The following is a 19,075-nucleotide window of genomic DNA, read 5'->3' as shown; positions in this document are numbered from 1 at the left end:
AACAGGGAGTTGAGTGGAGGCTGTCCTTGCTTTGTCATCTTAGTCAGATGGAGACAGCAGCCCACAACCTTCTCCAAGCCAGCCTCACCCATCTGCCCCAGCTTAAAGCCACCCCCAGCTTCTCACCTTCTCAGCTCGGAGCTGCTGCACCAGCCGGTCCTGCTCCCTCACCACCTTGTTCTGCTCACACAATTTTCCCAGCAGCTTCTAGGGTCCCAGAGAGTGAGGAAGGAGAGGGAGAAAGAAGGGGATGAAGGACACAGTTTGGTGGGGACCTGGGAGTTACAGGGCCTGGCCTCTGGATACCCTCTCCTTTCTCCTGCTGAGGAACCCTGGGCCTTCACCTTGCCCTTGGTGGCTCCTGAGAACAAGAAGATGGGTCTTCCTCTTGGGAGGGGAGGTACGCTTACTCTCTGAGGAAGTCAGTTGGGTTAAGAGGGCTGAGAGCCAAGTGTTAAGCTCTGGCACCCCCATCCGTCCAAGGGTTGCCGTTCACGAAGGACGGAGGAGATGATGTGACCTCAACTCCTAGGTGGACTGAAGAGGCGGGCCGGGTGTCAGAACAAGCAGTCTTAGAAAAGCAGTGAGCAGTAGAAACTGTCCCTCAATCCCACAGAACCTTCTCCCTTCTCTCTCAAGATCCTGTTCTTCCCTCTTGCCTCCAAAGTCTCCGGATGGCTGACCCTCCCTCTGAGGTCTAGTCCTTTCAGGAAGGAACCTCTCCCAGTCTCACTGGGCAGGGCCAGTGGTGATGCGGAGCAGACAGCTGGGGCCAGAAAGAGGGCTTGTGCTTTCCTAGTCCGCACCTTTATTCATGCCATTCCTCAAATACCTGCTTTGCTCCTTTCTACTGAGCCAGATTTTACCCTCTGGGCCTTTTAACTTCAAGGTCTAACTCACGTGCTACTTGTTTTGTCCCTGACCTTCAGCCCACACAGCCTCACTTCCCTGCACCTGGCAGAACCTATTACGGCTCCCCTTCACGACATGAATACTGCGTTGCCACCTCCTGCTGCTACCTGGCATCTCCCACTACCCTGAAGCTCCCTGAGGGCAGGGGCACAGCCGCATTCTCCTTTCTAGTTACCTGTAGGGACTAATGTCATGCTGGGCACAGAATAGACTGATCTATCTCCCAACAAAGTCTGCATTCGTGTTACAAGCAGATCTCCCTGCTGTAGGCAAAAGGGCCGAGCGCTCAGTGGAGAAATGGATACAGCCAGCATGGGAGGGAAGGGTGAGTAGGTGGTAGATCAGAAAAGAAGGGGGATGAGGAGGAGGTAGGCAGAATCTTGTTGTGGTGAGAGAAGACATGAATCAAAGGTACGAAGAGCCACCAGAAGGAGAGAGATGGATGGAGAGACAGCCCCCGCAGAGGACAGCAGTAGGAGGCTGGAGTGGAGGGAGGGAGCAGGGGGCGCTGCTCTTACATCTGTGTCTTGCTCGTTTAACTTGTAGGTATGGAGGCTGTCCCGGAACACTTCTGGGTACGGAGGGACCTGCAGGAACATGAGGCCGGTTACTGCAGCAGGGGCAGGATGAGGGTATGCAGGGATAGGAAGCTGACATCACAATCCCGCTCTGCTCCTGCCAGAGACTGTGGTCCATCACCTCTGATGGTTTCTGTTTCAGGGACCTGAGTTCATTCTTCATCCCCTGGCTGGAAGCCTGGGATGGCCCAGCCTAACCCCATCCCAGTTGTCTTAGGCTGACTCCGGAGAGATCAGAACTCTGCTTGAGTCATGCTCTGTTTTTCCTTCTCCCCCAAGCACTAGGGTCTGCTGCTAAGAGAGACTGCAGGGTGTGCAGTTCCCAATGGCTTGTTGGTAACACCATGAGAACATCAGTGAACTCCGTGGCTGTCTGTGGGGATAAGACATGGGAGAATTGTCAGAATGAGCATTGGGAACAGTTGAAAACTACTGCCCTAGTAGACTGAACACCAGTCACAGGGCTTGTGTCTAAACCAAAATTGTCAAGAATTCAGAAGTGTCTCTGGGTCCAGCAAATGCTGCCTGGCCTGGACACCACATCTGGTGACCACAGCACATTCTATACACTTTTGACATTAGATGGTTCCATTACACCCTTCATGCCTTTAACCCCAGTGACGTCTGTCAATATATTACAAATACGAAATCGAAATCAGAACATTGAAGAGCAGAGTTGCGATCCCCAGCATGGCATGAGATGTTGGTGCTGGCTCTTTTGATGGTTTGGGAAATGGGCCTTGAGTTTACCCATGAAAGTGAAGAATGGAGGTGACATAGTGGAATTAAGGAAAGAAGACCAGGCCAAGCCTGTCTCCAGGCAGATGAGCGGGTTGGGTGGCGTGAGCCTCATCCTAGATGGGCAACTCGACCATGCACAAGCAGCTGAAATGGCATTGGCAGGGACCATGCTGCCAGGCAGAGGTCTTACTTGCATGAAGAGTTGGGACCTGGGGGAGGAGTTTTCCACCATGCGGTTCACCATACTGATGAGAGTCTCACTCTCACTCATCTGCAGCAGAGGAAGGAACGGACTATTCACACTCCGACCCACATGTAGGTATCTCCCCCTCACCCACCTGTGCTTGTTTCCCAGGAAACAGGGGAGGGCAGCTCCCCCAGCATCCTGAGCTCGCTCACCCCTTATGACCTCTGTTTCAGGACCAGCACTGAAGCTGTCCTTGCAGAAAGGCCACGGAAGGGTCCGAGAGGCCACTGGGACCTTGCCGGAGGCACTGCAGAGGCCCCGGCCTGGTGATTCTTCCCCAGGGTGCCTGGTTGTTTTGGGTCCCATCTGCATTGGCCACGGTTGTCATCTCCCTGCCCTGATCTCATTTCTCACACAACTTTGGACAAAGACCATAGAGGCAATTGGAAGACGGATCTCCCCAAAGTTGAACTAAGTGAAACAACCAAAAAAGAAAATCTAGGACCTGGTTTTTGGATGGGCCGCCACGGATACCGAGGCCTGGCTCCTCTCCCTGCCCCTGCCCCTGCCCCTGCCCCTGCCCACCCTCGGCTCTAGTACAGAAAGTGCTAAACACGGTTTCCAGAGCTGGGCTGGCAGCATCCTTGAGGATCTCAGATGATGCTAGGGAAACAAACAAGGAGGCCAAAACAAGCAAGCCACGTTAAAGGGACACCAGGCTCTCCAACACATTCTTTCTATTTCAAAAATCCTTAGGAACATGGGGGTGGAAAGACTATTTGCCAATTTAAAAAGAGAGAAATGGACGAAGGGAGGGGATGAGGAGGAAGAGGAAGGGAAAGGCGGGGTGGGAGAAAGGGCGGGCCAACACATCAACCAGAAATGCCATCATTTCCCCCACTGGTTCCAATGGGAAAGGACCAAAAAGTGAAGATATCAGGGAATGTCCTTGGCTGTGTCCCTTTAACTCCATGGTTCTACAGGGGAAGGCAGCAGAAGACAGAAGGGAGTGTGCAGGGAAAGCTTTCTGGAAGGGAAAGTGAATGAGGAAAGGAGGAAAGACACACATTAGGGAAGATTATCTGGGGTTCCTGTTCAGAGGGTCTCCTGTGATTTTTCCATCATCTCTCCAATCTCAGTTGCACCCACACTGTCCTTTCTTCCTCTTACCCCTTTTAGGCTGTCCAAATACAGCCTTGCTTCTACATGTTGTAGGCAGGGCAAGGGCACCGACCACCCCATTTGCAGGGTCTGCGGCATTTCAAAAGGCTTTCCTAGGAACGGATTTTTCCTGTTTAGCCCTGGAATGCAAGGGCCTTGAGTATCTCATTCCTTCCCCAACAAGCGGATCTAGAGCAGCAGAGGAAGTGAGCGGCAGTGTTTTCATCCTGGCCTGCTCCCGCCTGTGCTGCCACTTTGGGGATCTTTCAGCCCAGGTGGGTCTTACCTCTCGGAGGATTCTTGTGTGCTACCTTCTGTCTCTCCAAAATGTTAGATTTTGTAAGAAACCACCTAACCCAGTGCCTCACACATGGTAAGGAGTGCTCGTTGATATTTTTGTGTTTGGGAAAAACAAAATAATCATAGCAGCAAGTGGTGATTGTCACTCCTTGCCGATGCCTGACAAAGAGCTCCCATATGCACCCCCACTTGATTCTCCCAATACATCTGTGAGGTTGAAAGGAAAGGGCAGGTTCTACAATGCCCATTTTATGATTGAGAAAACAAAGACCCAGAGAGACTAAGTGACATTTCCAAGATTAAAAAAAAAAATTCCTTGTAAATGGCAGAGCTAGAACTAGAGCAGCAGTGTCTGACTATGTCCTGGACTCTTCTCATCTACAAGACTGCCTTTTGAGAGTATTACCCTTGGCCAGGTACAGAGGCTCACGCCTATAATCCTAGCACTTTGAGAGGCAGAGGTGAGAGGACTGCTTGAGGCCGGGAGTTTGAGACCAGCCTGGCCAACACAGTGGGGCACCCATCTCTACAAAAAAAATTTTTTTCAATTAGCCAGGTGTGGTGGCTGCACACCTGTCTGTAGTCCTAGCTGCTCACGAGGCTGAGGATCGCTTGAGCCTGGGAGGTGGAGGTTGCAGTGAGCTATGATTATGCCACTATACTCTGGCCTAGGCAACAGAGTGAGATCCTATCTCAAAAAAAAAAAAAAAAAAAAGAGAGAGAATAATACCATTCATCCATGAGGGAGTCCTCTGGAAGGCTATTTCTGAAGCCCCCAGCCTAATGGGCCAGCCCCTCTGTGAAAGCAAAAGCCCCCAAGAAGGGACCCTGCTGTCTGCACTGAATGCTATGACAACAGGGCATTGTGGATGGAGTAGAAAGCCAATCACATGGGCGACAGGGAGGGCAGCTTGCTCGGGAACCTGGAGGCAGATGGGCCCTGAGCCCCACTCCTCACCCCTGCAAGGCACTTTGGATCTTGCTTCCCATCAGCAGGATCCTGGGCCTCCCGTCCCTGCTCCGAGTTGGAATCCTGGGATCTGTTCCCACATGGCCCAGAATGCTCATGGTGTGACACAATAAGCTGCTTTCGGAGCTGGAATGCAATGGCCTCCAGGGCCAGGAGCCATCCCTGCTTATTGAACTGTGGACATTGCTGCTTCTTAGTGCCTGAGGCCTATTACAAAATCGAATTGCGACATCGGCATGAAGCCCCAGTGAGATGGGTCACACGGCTTGTGACTAGAAGAACCAACAGTTGCAGCTATAGCATCTGATTTCAAATTTATGGTTTTTTTTCTGTAACTTTAAGAGCATGAACTCATCCTAATGAGGTTTGACGGCAGCTTTGTCACACATTAGATGTTTCCTCAGCTGTAAACTGGGTCAAAAGCTTGGAGTCACATTCCAAGCTCAGCTGTTCACTGGCTGTGTGTTCTTGGCACGTTATTCAACCTCTCTGTGCTTTAGTTTCCTCGCCTGTAAAATGGGGGTAATAACAGCATCCACTTTACAGGGTTGTAATGAAGATTAAATGAGTTAGAGATCTGAAAAATGCTTAGAATAGTATGGGGCACGGAGCAGGCATCCAATTATTGCAGCTGTTGTTAGTAGTAGTAGTAGTCTTTCCAATCCCCAGGCTGCCTCCACAGGACAGTGTGTACTTCTAGGTCTTGGTTTGTAGCACAGATCTGAACTTAAGAGTATGTGCTTATATAGATACCCAGCATATCGACCCCCAGCCTGTCTAAACTCAGCCTCACAGCTCCCTTAGCTTAAAACACAAGAAAGGGTTAGAGCCCTGGAGTAGACACCAGGCAGCCAACTGCTTGCAGCTCGTGGAACACACTGCCTCTTCAGCTTGCTCACCTGTAAGACTGGGTTGATAATACTCCCTCTGTTTGCACTGAATTCTTAGGAATGCACAAGCTGTGTATGCAAAAGAGCTTTTGGAGGAACTAACGAATACACTGAGCGAATATTACTTTAAAAATCATCCTGGGGAGGGTCTGTAGGCCTCAGTTTACCAATTATGGAGTTTAACAACAACCTGTAAAATATGATACGATGATTTCCCAGATTCAGGCGGAACTAAATCCCTAGCATTTTAGGCCCAGCCTAGAGCTCCCTGGACTCTGTGACTCTCTCCTCTCGCCAGCAAAAATGCAAATTCCCACCTGCCCCCTGGGGGCCGTTCCATCCGAGCAGAGCACTGGAGAAATAAGAGGTGGCATTAATTATTCATGCGCCTACTTATTATGCTTCTTTCCCCAGGAAACTCCCAGCTGTCCTAAAGGGCTTTGAAGAGAAGGGGTGTGTAGGCGCAAACCAAAACATAAGCCACTTTGTTGTGTCCTGCTTACACCAACAAAGGTTGTCAAATGGCTGGAAGATGAGGAGGTGGGGAGGAGTGGAGAGATGCGACAGGAAGGCAGTGGGATGGTAGGGGGCACCAGCTCTGCCTACCTGCTGATCCAAATACTCTAGGTTTCTTTGCAACTGAAGATCTAAAAGTTCATCCTACCCGGAGCCCGAGGCCCAGAGGCCAAACAGCAACACAAACAAACAGGAACACACAAAAGAAAACAATAAAAAAAGAAGCAAAGCAGTTAAGAGTTAGCGACAAGGACATGGAGAGGCTTCTCCCTCTGCCCTTGGGGAGTTCTCAGGAAGGGAGGGGTTGAGGATGTGGGCAGGCAAAGTAGTTCTCTACTGGACACTCCAGGGAGAGGAGGGGCACACGCAGGCCCCACTGCCATCTCTCCTAGGTCTGCCTAGGCCTCCCTGGGAGAGGTGAGTGTCATCAGAGCAGTTTAGGCAGCACTTGTTAGCAGCTGTTTCTGAGTTTTCTGGAAAAATCGGTTGTTTCTGAGTGTGTATGTTTGCTGTGGGTAAGGCTTATACGCTGTGGACACTGGCAGAGTGAGAATCAGACAGAGAGGGGAAGGAGCCGCCGCCTAGCCTCCAGCCTGCCCAGCCCTCCTCCACCCTGGCCTCCTGGTACTGTTATGGAAACGAGTCAGCAACAGGCTTTCTGGACAAGGATTCTGCCTGTTGGTCCCAGTGGTCCTCCCCAACCCTCCCAAGCGGAGCATCTCATCTAGGTCTCTAGGTGGTGGCAGAAGTTCTCAGGAGAACAAATTCCAGGGAGAGACACGAGTAGAAAGAGGCAGAGAAAAAGGAGGAGATGCAATTCAGAAAATTTTTTCTTCCTCAATCATATTGCTTGTATCTCTCCCCAAAAGTGGCATTCCAGACAAAGGACAAACGTTAAATAACTATGCTTCAGGGGAAAAAAGTTTAGAAAACCTTGCTTCTTGTTAGGAGCTCTGGCCTGATTTTTCCTGCCTAGGCCTCTTCTCCTGCATGCTGGAGAGGAGAGGGACCAGGATATTACATGCTCCCAGATCTCATCCCTCCTCCACGGCCTGTGTCACAGAGGAGACGGGGTTACTGGCACCAAACTTGATACGGGGGCTAGAGTCCTGACTGGGAGGGAGGAAGTATCCAGAGGCTGCTAAAAACCAGCCAGTCCAGGCACTAGGCACAGAGCGTCCCTGGAGTCCGCCCCAGTTTAGCTCCACCCTGGGTGGAGCACGGTGCGGGGAGGCCCTGAGGCAGGTGGAGGGGAGAAAGGACGTACCATCTTATCGTGGACCGTGGGGGATGGTGGGTAGTTGTAGGGGAACAGTCCTGCAGGGACTGGCCGCCTGTCTCCCAGGTAATCATACTGGAAGAGAAAGGGATCACAGAGGTGAGGGGTCTGGCTGGGACACAGAGTTCCCCACCAGCTGAAGCTCAAGGTTAGAGGTGTTTGTGTTCAGTCCCAGAGCAGATCCCAAACTGAAATGGACAGCAGCCCCCCGTGCAATGATCTGTCTAGGTCCTCAAGATTTGAAAAGACAGAACTCTCTCTGCCCTCTTACATGACGGCACGGTTTCTGGCACAACCTGGGGGCATGTACAGAAAGCAATGTTCCCACTCAAGAGGCAAAGCCATCCCCAAGACAGCTCTACTACAGACAGAACTACAGGCCAGGGGCTTCCCTGGGCAACACTGCTGGTCCTATGGACACACAGCCCAATGGCCCCGTGGCCCAGATGCTCCCACATCTCTGCCTTTTCCCAGTAGATTGTCTTAGGCTTCTGGGGATCTCAGGGAATGAGGAAGGAACGGCAGGCTGGTGGCTCACCTTGGGGGAGCTGATGGATCGCCTCATCACATAGGCAGCAGGGTCAGCATAGATGTCCTCGCTGCGAGGTGGCAGTCGCTCAAAACGGGCACTGGGTGAGCGGACAGGGGAGTAAATGCGGGCACGGCTGTAGGAACCCTGGCTGGGTGAGCGGGGCACAGAGTGGGAGCGGGGCTGCAGGGACAGGCGGCGCATGGAGCTAGAGGCAGCATCCAGCTCATCATAATAGACTGGCTGCCGGGAGGGGCTTGGGATCCAGACGGTGCCATCCTGCCGCCCGTAGCTGGCAGGCTCCTTCCACTCTCGCAGCTGGTAGGCAGGGCCGCCCCCGTTGCGGAAGGCATGGCGCTTGTCCTCCAGGGCCCAGGGCGGGCTGATCCGATCATAGGCCGGCATGGAGCAGATGCTCTCTGGCCGCACCCCTGGCGGGTAGTACTGGTAATCATCAGGGTACTGGGAGGAGTAGGGGCCGTAGTACTCAGGGACCCTGCGAGACACAGGGTAGAATCTAGAGGGACTGAGAGAGAGGGGATATTGTAAGGAAAGCAGACAACATGGGCACCCCTCCACCCACCCCAGCCCCACCTCCAGGTCCCCCAGCCTAGAGCAAGGTGCTTGAATAGGTACACAGGGGCTGAAGTTTATTCCAGAGGTGACGGAAAGACTCCTGTCCTCACAGCCCCCTTCCTCAACCAGCTCCCCAAGGCTGGACACTGCACCATTCAGAGCTTCAATCTTTGTCTCTTTAAAATGACATATCCCTAGGAAGAAACATGAAGCCTTATCAGCCGTCTCCATCTCAGCATGAACCAGTTTATCAGATCTTTTCTGAGAGAGGCAAATAGAAGAAAGTCTACCAGGCACCTGAAGGAGGGCAACACAGAAGGGATGAAAGGGCAGCGTCCTAATCTATTTTATATTATTTTACAGATGAGGTCCATTCTGTCACCAGCCTGGAGTGCAGTGGGGCCATCACGGCTCACTGCAGCCTTGAACTCCTGGGCTCAAGCAATCCTCCCATGTCCACCTGTAGAGTAGTAGCTGGGACCACAGGTGTGAGCCACCATGCCCTGCTTTCTGATTGTATGATCTTGTCAGGGACTGAACCAGTAGGTTCTTGGGACTCATCCCAAATGATTCTCCCCAGAGCAGGCCTGATACTCCCAGGCACAAGACCACCAGCAATGCGAGGCTGCTCAGGCCACTAGAGGGCAGGTTCCTCCCGGGCCCCATGGCCTTCCTGAAGCTGTGGCCTGCAGTCCCTGGAGCTGCCCAAATCCCCAGGGAAGGAGCCTGCAGCCCCATTTGCCCTGAGGGACACCACTGGGCCCAATAAATGTCCCCAGATATTTCAAAGCCAGTCGTTGGATAAAGGAGTAAATGGTCATAGAGGGCCGTGTTGGGACCAATGAGCTACTTGGTTTTGTTTTTTAACTTTATATAAATCATGGCTTTAAAACCATTAGAGCTGTTCAAAAATGGAGTGGGTTGGTCTGGCAGTTAGTGAGTCTCAAGTGGGTGGAGCACTGGAGGAGAGGATGTTGTAGGAGGGCCCATAGCTTGGATGGATGTCTGACTGTAACAACCTCAGGCCCCCTCCCAAAGCCTGCTGTGTTCTGGGCTTCCCAGCATGCCGTGGAGAGGCACTGGGGCACTCTGTCCCTTCTTCTGAAGGAAGCAGACAGAGAAACCAAGAATCAGGGACAGCAGCCAGACTCTAATGGTGGAGCCATGGAGCAGGAAGGATTCGGGCAAGCCAGAAGCATGGGATTTGGTTTCCCAATTCAGCCTGCTTCCAGAAGGTTTCCAACAGGGGATGCCTCATGGGCTATGACCCCACTCCCATGTTCTAGCCGTAACACCATATCAGCCCCACCCCAGCCACTGGCATGCCTCACCTCCGAAGGTCTTCAGGCGGGGGTACCCCCCGGCGCAGGTTCACCCACTGCTGAAGCTGGTTCATGGAGCTCTTGCGCTGGGCAATTTTGTCAGGGTTGGTGCGTGGCGGGAAGCTCCGCCGGTGTCCCCCAGTCTCTCCGTCCTGAGGCAGGAAAGCTGTGCTCCCTGGCCGGCTTGGGGAGTGGTACTGCCAGCCATTGGGCTGGGCAGGTTGTTCCCCACCCCCTGGCACCCTTGGGCCCTCGGGGTAAGGGCTGCCCGGCTCTGAGGCTGGCTCCGGTCCAGCTGGGAGGCCGTTGGTTTTCACCAGAGGCTCTTTCTTGACTTCTGGCCTCTCCGGCCTTCTCTCTGCCTTTTCACAGCCTCGGCCATCACCCTCCCCTCGAGTCTTGGCCTCTGGCTCAGGCTTGGGGAGGCTGTTGTGGGGCGGCTGCTGGTGGTGCTTGCTGGGTGGGATGTTCTCCGAGTCTGGCTTCTCATGGCTGCTGGATGCCAAAGGAGATGCTGTCAGTGACTTTAGCCCAGCATGGAGTGGGGCAGGGGGTACCAGACTGGGAAGGAGAAGAGGAGTGGGGAAGGATGGGCAGGGAGGTGGCAATGGAACCAGGATTCTATGAATTCCTGTTCTGCTTCTTAAGTCTCACTGCTTCATCTTCTCAATCCAGCCTGGGAAATTATTATACAACCTAATCTGCCCCTACCCACATCTGCTGTGTTAACTCTGCCCCCAACATCTTCTCTGCAGGTCATTCTCCACCCCACTCCCCTCTGCCAGTCTGCTTTGAGCCCCGTCTTCAAGCTATGTCATGACTCACCTCACCTAGTCTTGGTCCTCTCCGCAATCTGTCCCTGACCCAGCTCCCCAAACTGGGTTTGCACTCTTATCAGTAACTGTCCTTGATACTCCAGCGACAAAGGCTTGTGATGGGGCACTTGTCTTTCCTATAGAAACTTACTTAACTGCCAAGAGTCTTGGGCTCCTCATCAGCAGAATGGGTATAATAATATCTCCCCTCCTAGGACTGCTGTGAGATAAACATGGCGGGCCTCAGGAGCAGAAGTTTCTGCTTTGAAACTCACAAGCACATAAACACACTAGTTCCCTTCTCCAAAACACGTTTCTTCCAGGTCTGACTTTCCATCAGAATACAGGCCCCACAAGGGTAGGAACGTGGCAGACTTTCTTCCCCTGTGTTCCTAGCACCCACTACAGTGCCTTACACTATTTATATTTATAGTAAGTATTTGTGAAATGAATGAATGAATGAACTCTTGGAAGTAAGCCCCTTGGTTGAAGCAAAGATGGAAATTTGTGACAATTTTCCCCCTACAGCTTCCCAAACTCCACACATTCAAGCATCCTTGTTGAAACATTGCTTGGTAAACATTTCTAAGATATGTGAATGGACTTGGAGCCTACACTGTGAAACCCCCTTCTCCTGGATCCCCCTTAGCACCTAACTCAAGACTCCACACGCAGCTAAGGGAGAGACAGACGCTGAGACCGTGGGTGACGGCGGGCGATGGGAGCGGCCATATGCTAAGAGTTTACTGCATGTCGAGTGTTTTACATGCACTCTGTGTAAGCCTCACGACAACCCTGAGATAGAGTTATGTTTGCTGGTTTTTGAGCAGAGGAACCTGGGGTTCAGTGAGGGTGAGTCCCTTGCACTGAGGTCACGCTGCAGCCAAGTGGACAAGGTGTGATTCAAACCTGAGTTTATTTTCCTCCAAAAGCGGTGTGCTTAACACACACAGCTGAGAAAAACCAGCAAATGACACTGACCTCTGGCTCCTGGCCAGGCCCCAATGGAACCTGGCTTTTCTCTTGGCCTCCCCCAGCTCAGAGAGTAGAGGGGGAGCTGGCTAGGGGAAGAGAGACTTCAGGCTCTGAAATCACTCAGCCAGGCCTCCTGCCTGGATGCAAGGAGTCGGCTCACACATCCTCCACAGCTTCAAGGAGGCACCCTGGGATTAGCAATGACCCAGAGTTGGGTGTGTCTTCCATTCCCCTCTTAATTCTTCCTGCATCCCCACACTCAATTCCCTGGCACTCACCTGTGCCGCACAGCTTGGGGCACTGACTTCTGGGCTGGAGGGATCTGTACTCGAGCAGCCTCCCCCATGGCCTGGATCCAGGCCTCTTGCTCCTCGGGGCTCTCGGCACTGAAGAAGTAGGTGCGGACCCCGGCATGCTCGGCCTGTGGGGAGAGGCAGTGCGTGGAGCTGGCCTCGGCCTCATCCACCCAGCACACAGTCACCTGTTGGGAGAAGACACCAACACCCACAGAATGGGCAGTCAGTTGGGCCATTCCCTGCACCTGGGGCTCTTCCCCATGTGGAGCTCGGGAGCAAGGTGAGGAGGGCAGCTTGCAGCTACCCCGAGGGCTCCAGCTGGTACCCAGGTATCCACCTTGGCTGGCTCTCTGGGCACCATTAGGCAGCCCAATAACCAGGTCAGCCTACTTGCCCCACCTGGGGTAATTAAAGCAGGAGGGACAATGATCACACCCACTTCCCCGGCAAATTCCATGTTTGATTTCAAAGGCAATGACCCCATGTCTGGGGAGAGGACCCCTGAGCACATGCCAATCTTAGCCCCAGCTTTTCACTGCTGAGAAGCTAGCACTGTCTCTTCACATGGAGAGACAGCCAAGACCCTCTCTGTGGGCATGCAAAGCAGACACTGGCATACAGACGGGGCACACTACCTAGTTGGCGGCTGTGAGCAGGTACTGCGGGCGGGAACCCAGAAGAGAGCTCCTGTCCAGAGGAGGGGTCCTCACGCGGTCAGAAGGAGGAGAAGCAGAGAACAGGTCAACCAAACACCAGAGGGAGAGACAGAAGACGACGTGACAGGAAATGGTGAGGAGCACAGGGAAGGGGGGATATTCAGATTGTCCCCTTCCACTCTGTGTCTCCCCTGGGAATGGCAGCACCCAGCAATGCCCAGTTCTGCCTACCAAGGGTTTGGGAGTGGAGAGCTTGCACCAGGGAAATTCAGGCTGGTGGTGGAGAGTGAGTCAGGGAATCGCAGCGCTAAGCCTGGCTCTGCTCCTGACCAGCTCTGTAACTGCAGACAAATTGTGGTTTTGCTCTGGCCTTCACTGATGCATCTATTTCATGGGAAAAGAGTCTGCCTGGTGAAATTCAAAGTTCTTAGGCCACAAGGAAAAGAGGCCACAGGACTAAATTCTTTCTGGGACCTCAGCATACTTCCCAGTGAGATCCTCAGTAGCTTGACTTAGCCCACTCAACAGGGGACATCTAGCAGTGATTCAGAGTCTCGGATGTGAGCCTTACTCCAGCCTCTGACCCCTTGAGCCCTAAATCCTGGGTCTCTGGGGGTCGAGATGGCCTCAGGGCTCCCCTGAGCAGTGATGTCAAAACCATACCCTCTAAATGCTCAAAAGGTTCCTCAGTTGCAGCTGGTCCCACCTCACCTCCACCTGTCCCCAGCCCTCAATTTCTTTCTGACAGGAACAATTACCCAGCAAGAGGCAAGGGTGGGCCTCCTTCCTCTGGTCCCCAACCTCCAGCAGAGGACTTAGCATGTGGGCGGAGCTTGTGGCAGGTGTGGGAGAGGGCAGGGGAGGTGTTGACAAAAAGCCAGTGAAGCCTTAAGAGGGCAGCTGAAACTTGCGACGGATCGGGGGTAGAGAGACCAGAGGCCCAAGCAAGTCCTCTGGGTGGAGAACACAGGGTTATTGTAGAGAGGAGACACACAGGCAGGGCTCGTGGGTGTGTCCTGGGGTGGGTGGGAGTGGGCAGCAAATGAATTCATCAATTCAATGAGCATCCAGGGAGCAGCCTGTGTGTGCGGAACTCGCTGGGGGCACCAGTCACAAGGAAGGCAAAGACAGGCTCTTGCACTTGAAGAGCTGACAGTCACGCTGGGGCACAAAACATGCCGCGGGAAACAAGGAGTGAGCAGAGGCACAAGGACAAGTGCTGTGACAGGGGAAGGCAGAGGGCCTGGGAAAAGGCAGGGCCATTGATGGGGAGTGGGCAGGGGCGCTGGCCTGGAACTATGAAAGGGGGCCAGAGAATTGAGGGAGCTGTCCCAGCAGGGCAAACCCCTCGAAGCCTCTGTGGGGCCGAGTTAGGAAGAAGTTAAGGCATTCAGCGGTAGCCTGGGCAGGAACAGTTCCTGGCTCATTCTTAACCATCCAAGAGCTTTGCTCGGTGGCCACAGCAGGACAAGCCTCCCATCTGTCTCAGCTCCCCTCCCTTCCCTGGGGAAGGGCCGTGGAATAGCCACAATCAGAACCCTTTGTGGACCACTGAGCACAGCCCTCGGAGTCAGGTTTGAAAGAGGCAGTGCAGTGAAGGGGAAGGAGGCGAGGAGCTGGTGGGCAGAGAGGTGATATCTGGGATCTGTGGTGGGGGGAGTGTGTCAGTCACTCGGGGATGTTTATCTCACGCCTGCTGCTGGCAGAGCTCCGAGCTGGAGCGTGTCTGTGTCTCTGCACAGGTCTGGTGGGGAGGGTGAGACAGGCTGTTTGATTGTGTGTGTGGGTGTGTGTGTGTGTCTATGTATAACAGGACTACTTGTTGTTGGTTAAACAGCCTGTTCCTATTTCCCCAGCTAGAACTGGCTCCCTGGAGTCAGAGTTTTATTAATTGTTCATTCTCTTCACACCTCTGGCATACAAGACCCCAGGAGGCTGGAAACTAATTATGTGCCAAATAAGTCCTTCCTTGATCCCTGTAGCGGGCCCTGTGCATGCTGCCCAGCCTTTTTCTGTGGCCAGGTGACTGGAGCCTGAAGGACAGGAAGGGACAGAGTCCCTTCTTCTAAGGCTCTGGAAGCTCAAGGAGTGACCTACGGGTCCCATCATCTAACATCATAGCTTTGAAGGGTCTTGGACAGCAACTGTCAATTAGGGCAGAGAGGGCTTTGTAGCCAGACAATGTGTAGTTGATATTATAATTTTATATTTGGAAAATGAAAAGGAACCTATGATTTTTGCATCACAAAATACAAAAGGGCATGAGATTTTTATAGGTTTTGATGGGTCATGAATTTTTAAATGTGGAAAAACACTGGCCTAGGACGAGCCAGCTGCAGGCACACCTTTAACGGGTGGCTCCCCAGGGGTTCAAGGCAGTGATATTGAGCAGGCAGGAAAGGCCCATTTTCCTGTGCACTTGTTCTCTCAAATGGTTTCTTCATGAGATGTGCAGCTCTTGTGGAATGAAACTCAACTCCTAATATTCACTAAAGACTGAACTTTGAGTAAGTTTTACTTGGAGGTAGGTCCAGTTTGCTGAAACCATGGTGGGGAGGAAGCCTTTCCAGAAAAGGTCTCAGAACACACCAGCCACAGCTCCTGCCTCTGCCCAGAGGGATTTCCCAGGGGCAGGCACTGGGCAAAAGGTCCACGGACTCAGAACATAACTATTCCTACCCCAGTAACAATTGTGGTGCTGCTGAAACACATCTCTACTGGCCCACTCTTGGGAGAATTGCCCACCCAACCCCCAAGAGAGGAGGAAGGTCCCAGCATAGCCTTGCTCTAGCCTTACAAGAGACTGTGCTGAGTCTAGGGGCCATTACTACTCCCCCTCCTCCGCCCACCACCACTGCTACCACCATCACCACCTGGGATTCCTTAGGGTGACGGCTCTTGGCCCCTCTCCATTCCCATAGGCTGTAGAAGAGCAGGCCTCCCTCCCCCAGCTGCCCTGGGAGGGGAAGACCAACTGACCTTAAACGTGTGTTTCCGGCTGATGTTGTCTGAGGGCTGCACTGCGGCTACCCGGAAGCTCAGGAGGGGGATGCTGCCCAGGATACTCTCTTCCTTCTCATCTGTCAGGGAGAGAGGCACAAGAAGGGTGTGTGTGTGTGTGTGTGTGTGTGTGTGTGTGTGTGTGCACGCACACCAGGGGTGGGGAGGAGTGTATTGCCCCTCCCTGATAATATCAATACATATTTATTGTTCACCTCCTATTTGTCAGGCACTCAGGGCCACCACACATGCTCCAAGAGGACACTCCCTGGAGTTCAGGAGTGTGATGGCCCTGGAGATGCTGTTCCAGACACTGGGACTGCAGAGGTGAATAAGAGAGAAATAGTGCCTACCCTAAGGGAATTCGCCTTCTAGTGCACAAATAAACAAAGAAATAACAGCTGATATTTGGAAGCTCAGGCACTGTTCTAAGTGAAATGCCTTAATGGATTTAATCCTCCCAACAAACCCATGAAGAGGTCCTATTATTACCTTTATTATTACCCTTAGTTTATAGGTAAGGAAGCAGAGACACAAAGAGGTTAGATGATTTATCCAAGGTTACTTAAGGAACAAGGGATAAAATTGGCCTTCAAACACAAAAAGTGAACTCCAAAGCTAGCATTGTTGACCGTTCTATCTATCCTGCCTTGCTAAATGAGACCATCCCACCAGTGACATATGTAACAAGGTGATGGGACAGATCATTGTAGAGTGGACTGTCCCACCTTCCGCTCTCTGGTGCCTCTGGGTCACTCTTTCTAAGGTTCTCCCTGTCACTCAGAGCCTGCTTTGCCCTTTCCGGCTGCAGATCCCCGCTGAGGTTCTATGTCTCCATAGGAAAAGGCACCCCTGCCTGGAGCACTCTGGCCCTCTTCTCCCTGGGCAGAGAGCGCTAACAGTCCAGCTATTACATAATTCATCCCGGATCTCCAAACGAGCCTGATGGATTGGCCAGTTGGGCCCCCCGCTGCCAGCAGGAGGCAAGAAAGGGCAGGGAGTGCTCTGTGGGACAGTGGGGGGACAATTATGAAACCATGGCAAGGCCTTCCCCACTTCCCTGGGATCGCTATTTGTTCCCCAGGCTGAGGACTCTGAAAAGCCTTCGGCTAGGGTTCAGAAGAAACCTCTGTAGGGTTATGAACTCCTCAAGCCCTGCTTCTCCTCTTACTCATCACATCTACACAATACTTGGCCCATAGATCAGCTTCTCTATTTGGACCCCAGCATGGTACCTAGAGGAAGGGGTAAACCAGAGTAGTAGGAGGCACTCAGGGTTGGACCCCAGGGCTGCCTTCAGGAGAACTGAGGCTCTTGTCCTCCAGAGATGGAGCCCCTGCCTGGCAGAGTCCAGGCCAGCATTTGGGTAAGTCCTGAGTCCATCTCTTGGTGAACAGTGACCTCCATTTTGGTGTGTCCTGAGCCTTTGGGTTCTCAGCTCTTTGAGGTTCTACCCCCACTACTTCCCAAAGTCTCTCCTCTGTAGAGACTCCCATTTTCCTCTCAGTTTCATTCCCACTCTGGCTCCATTGTGGCCCGATATCCTGGAGGCTCAGCACCCGGGTCCTAGGCCTGGGCAGATTCCTCTCCCTGAGTCTTGGCCTTTTCTCTGGGACTGGACTCTGTATGCTCAGCCCCTTCCTGTTTTCCCTCCTTGGGGTTCAGGTGGCTGCAATACAGCAACCAGGGACAGCAGTGCTCTGCAGGGTCACTGGGTACAACCTTTGTTTGCCAAAGTTAATGATTCACTGAATTGCCCCCAGGAGGCCTGGAAATCAGGGCTGTGCCCTCCTGGGCCAAGGGAGTGAAGGAAAGAGCCTCTCCTGCTTCATAATCATTGTACCCTCTCTTCTCTCATCCCTCACACCCATTTCCTCCCCTGCATCCACATGGCGCCACCATCACTGACCTCAACCCTTGCTGGTGCCCTCAGCCTGCCTTGGCACAACTTTTAAAAATAGAGAGTAGGGAAAGGGTGTTGGGGTCAGCAGAGAAGGTGAAGCTGGAGGATATCATGTTCACTCATTCAGTATTGACTGAGCACCGACTAAATGGCAGGCAGTGTTTTGGGTGCTGTGGATACAGCAGTGACCAACACTGACAAAAGTTCCTGCCTTCACAGATGGGACTATGCATTCCAGTGGGACAGGAGGAAAGGCCACATACAAGCTCCAATTAGTAGGTGACCTGCTAGTAGTGACTAGTGACCTCTTCCTCTTTGTCCTTGTCCTCTCTCCCCATTCCTCCAGGATTTCACCAGCCATATGACCACCTTGTTCACCCAGTGTATCGCTGGAACTCTGCCTGAAACCTAGCAAGCATTGTTGAATGTGAACTGAATGGGTGAGTGAGTGAGTGTGTGAGTGAACAAGTGAGCTTTGTTTTTATCCTGCTGCCACTGGTGCCAGGACCACAGTGAGGAGATCTGCCCTGCCGGTGCCCATCCAAAGCCAAGCTTGGGGATATGGCAGAATGAGAAAGAGTGGTGGGTCCTGGCTTCCTGCCATCCCTGCCAGTCCAAGGGCCAAGCTCACCTTTATAGTAGAAGAGGCAGCGATCCACCAGGACGAACCAGCGCTTGTTCCACTGCTTAACCCCGGAGCTGGCCTGCGGGACACGGGAGAGGCAGATGTGAGGGCTGCAGGCTGGATGTGGAAGAGGAGGTGGAATGCGGGGAAAAGGGCACCATGTCAATTATAAGGACATCGTGGCCCTAGCTGCGGCTCTGCTGTTAATGCACGGCAGCAACCCCTGGAGACCTCAGATGCAAGGAACTGACATTAGATTATTGCCTATGACCTTCCAGTTCTGTCATTCAGTGCCTCCCCTGGGGAGGAGAACAGGGGCAAGAGATGGGCAGAACGAGTGAGTGGAAGGGCAGGCAGGGATAGCGGCAAGGCCAATCTGGTGCCAATCTGTGAACCCTAGACTTTCAGGAGACACCCCTACCCCCACCATAATAAACAGGACCTGCTGGGGAGCTACTGGGTTGTTTCCATGGGGTTAGGGACTCAGCATGTTTCAAGGTCATTGCATCTGCCCATCAGGACACGGGCTGGGTTCCCAAGTTTGACACAAATTTTTCTGTGTGACTTTGGGAAGATACTCAGTTTCTCTGAGCCTTTATAAAATTAGGAGACTCATTCACAGAGACAGCAGGAGGACATACCAAAAAAATACATGGACTGTCATAAGCACAGAGGAATCCTCATTCTATGAGGAAAAGGTGGAGGCTACGGTGGCCAGAACAGCAGGGTGGCCTCACCTGTTTGAAGAGCCAGCCCGCCTTGGTGACAGGTGCATTGGGGTTCCGCTTCATGGAGTGTGAGCGCTTGCCAAAGGCGACAGCTTTGCGGGCTGTGCGAGTTGCCT

The 19,075-nt window shown here is 52.8% G+C and overlaps 1 protein-coding gene across 23 annotated transcripts in view; it reads right to left on the bottom strand.

The window, feature by feature from the left end:
- The window catches only part of PLEKHA6 (pleckstrin homology domain containing A6), a 156,703-nt gene that overhangs the window by 29,661 nt on the left and 107,967 nt on the right, over nucleotides 1–19,075 (bottom strand). For 12 of the 23 annotated variants that reach the window (XM_050762411.1, XM_050762368.1, XM_050762377.1 and 9 more), the window contains 11 exons: nucleotides 18,969–19,073; nucleotides 18,238–18,310; nucleotides 15,683–15,783; nucleotides 12,030–12,232; nucleotides 9,971–10,456; nucleotides 8,073–8,589; nucleotides 7,523–7,609; nucleotides 6,346–6,399; nucleotides 2,422–2,502; nucleotides 1,431–1,499; nucleotides 127–207 (listed from right to left, as the gene is read on the bottom strand). In XM_050762411.1, the coding sequence (XP_050618368.1) occupies nucleotides 127–207; nucleotides 1,431–1,499; nucleotides 2,422–2,502; nucleotides 6,346–6,399; nucleotides 7,523–7,609; nucleotides 8,073–8,589; nucleotides 9,971–10,456; nucleotides 12,030–12,232; nucleotides 15,683–15,783; nucleotides 18,238–18,310; nucleotides 18,969–19,073 (1,857 nt within the window). The other 11 variants (XM_050762389.1, XM_050762372.1, XM_050762400.1 and 8 more) reach the window with 11 other exon arrangements.

Source organism: Macaca thibetana, chromosome 1, assembly GCF_024542745.1.
Source record: "Macaca thibetana thibetana isolate TM-01 chromosome 1, ASM2454274v1, whole genome shotgun sequence".
NCBI lineage: Eukaryota > Metazoa > Chordata > Mammalia > Primates > Cercopithecidae > Macaca > Macaca thibetana.
Note: the sequence above shows the minus strand (reverse complement) of the source record. Positions and strands in the feature narration are given on the sequence as shown.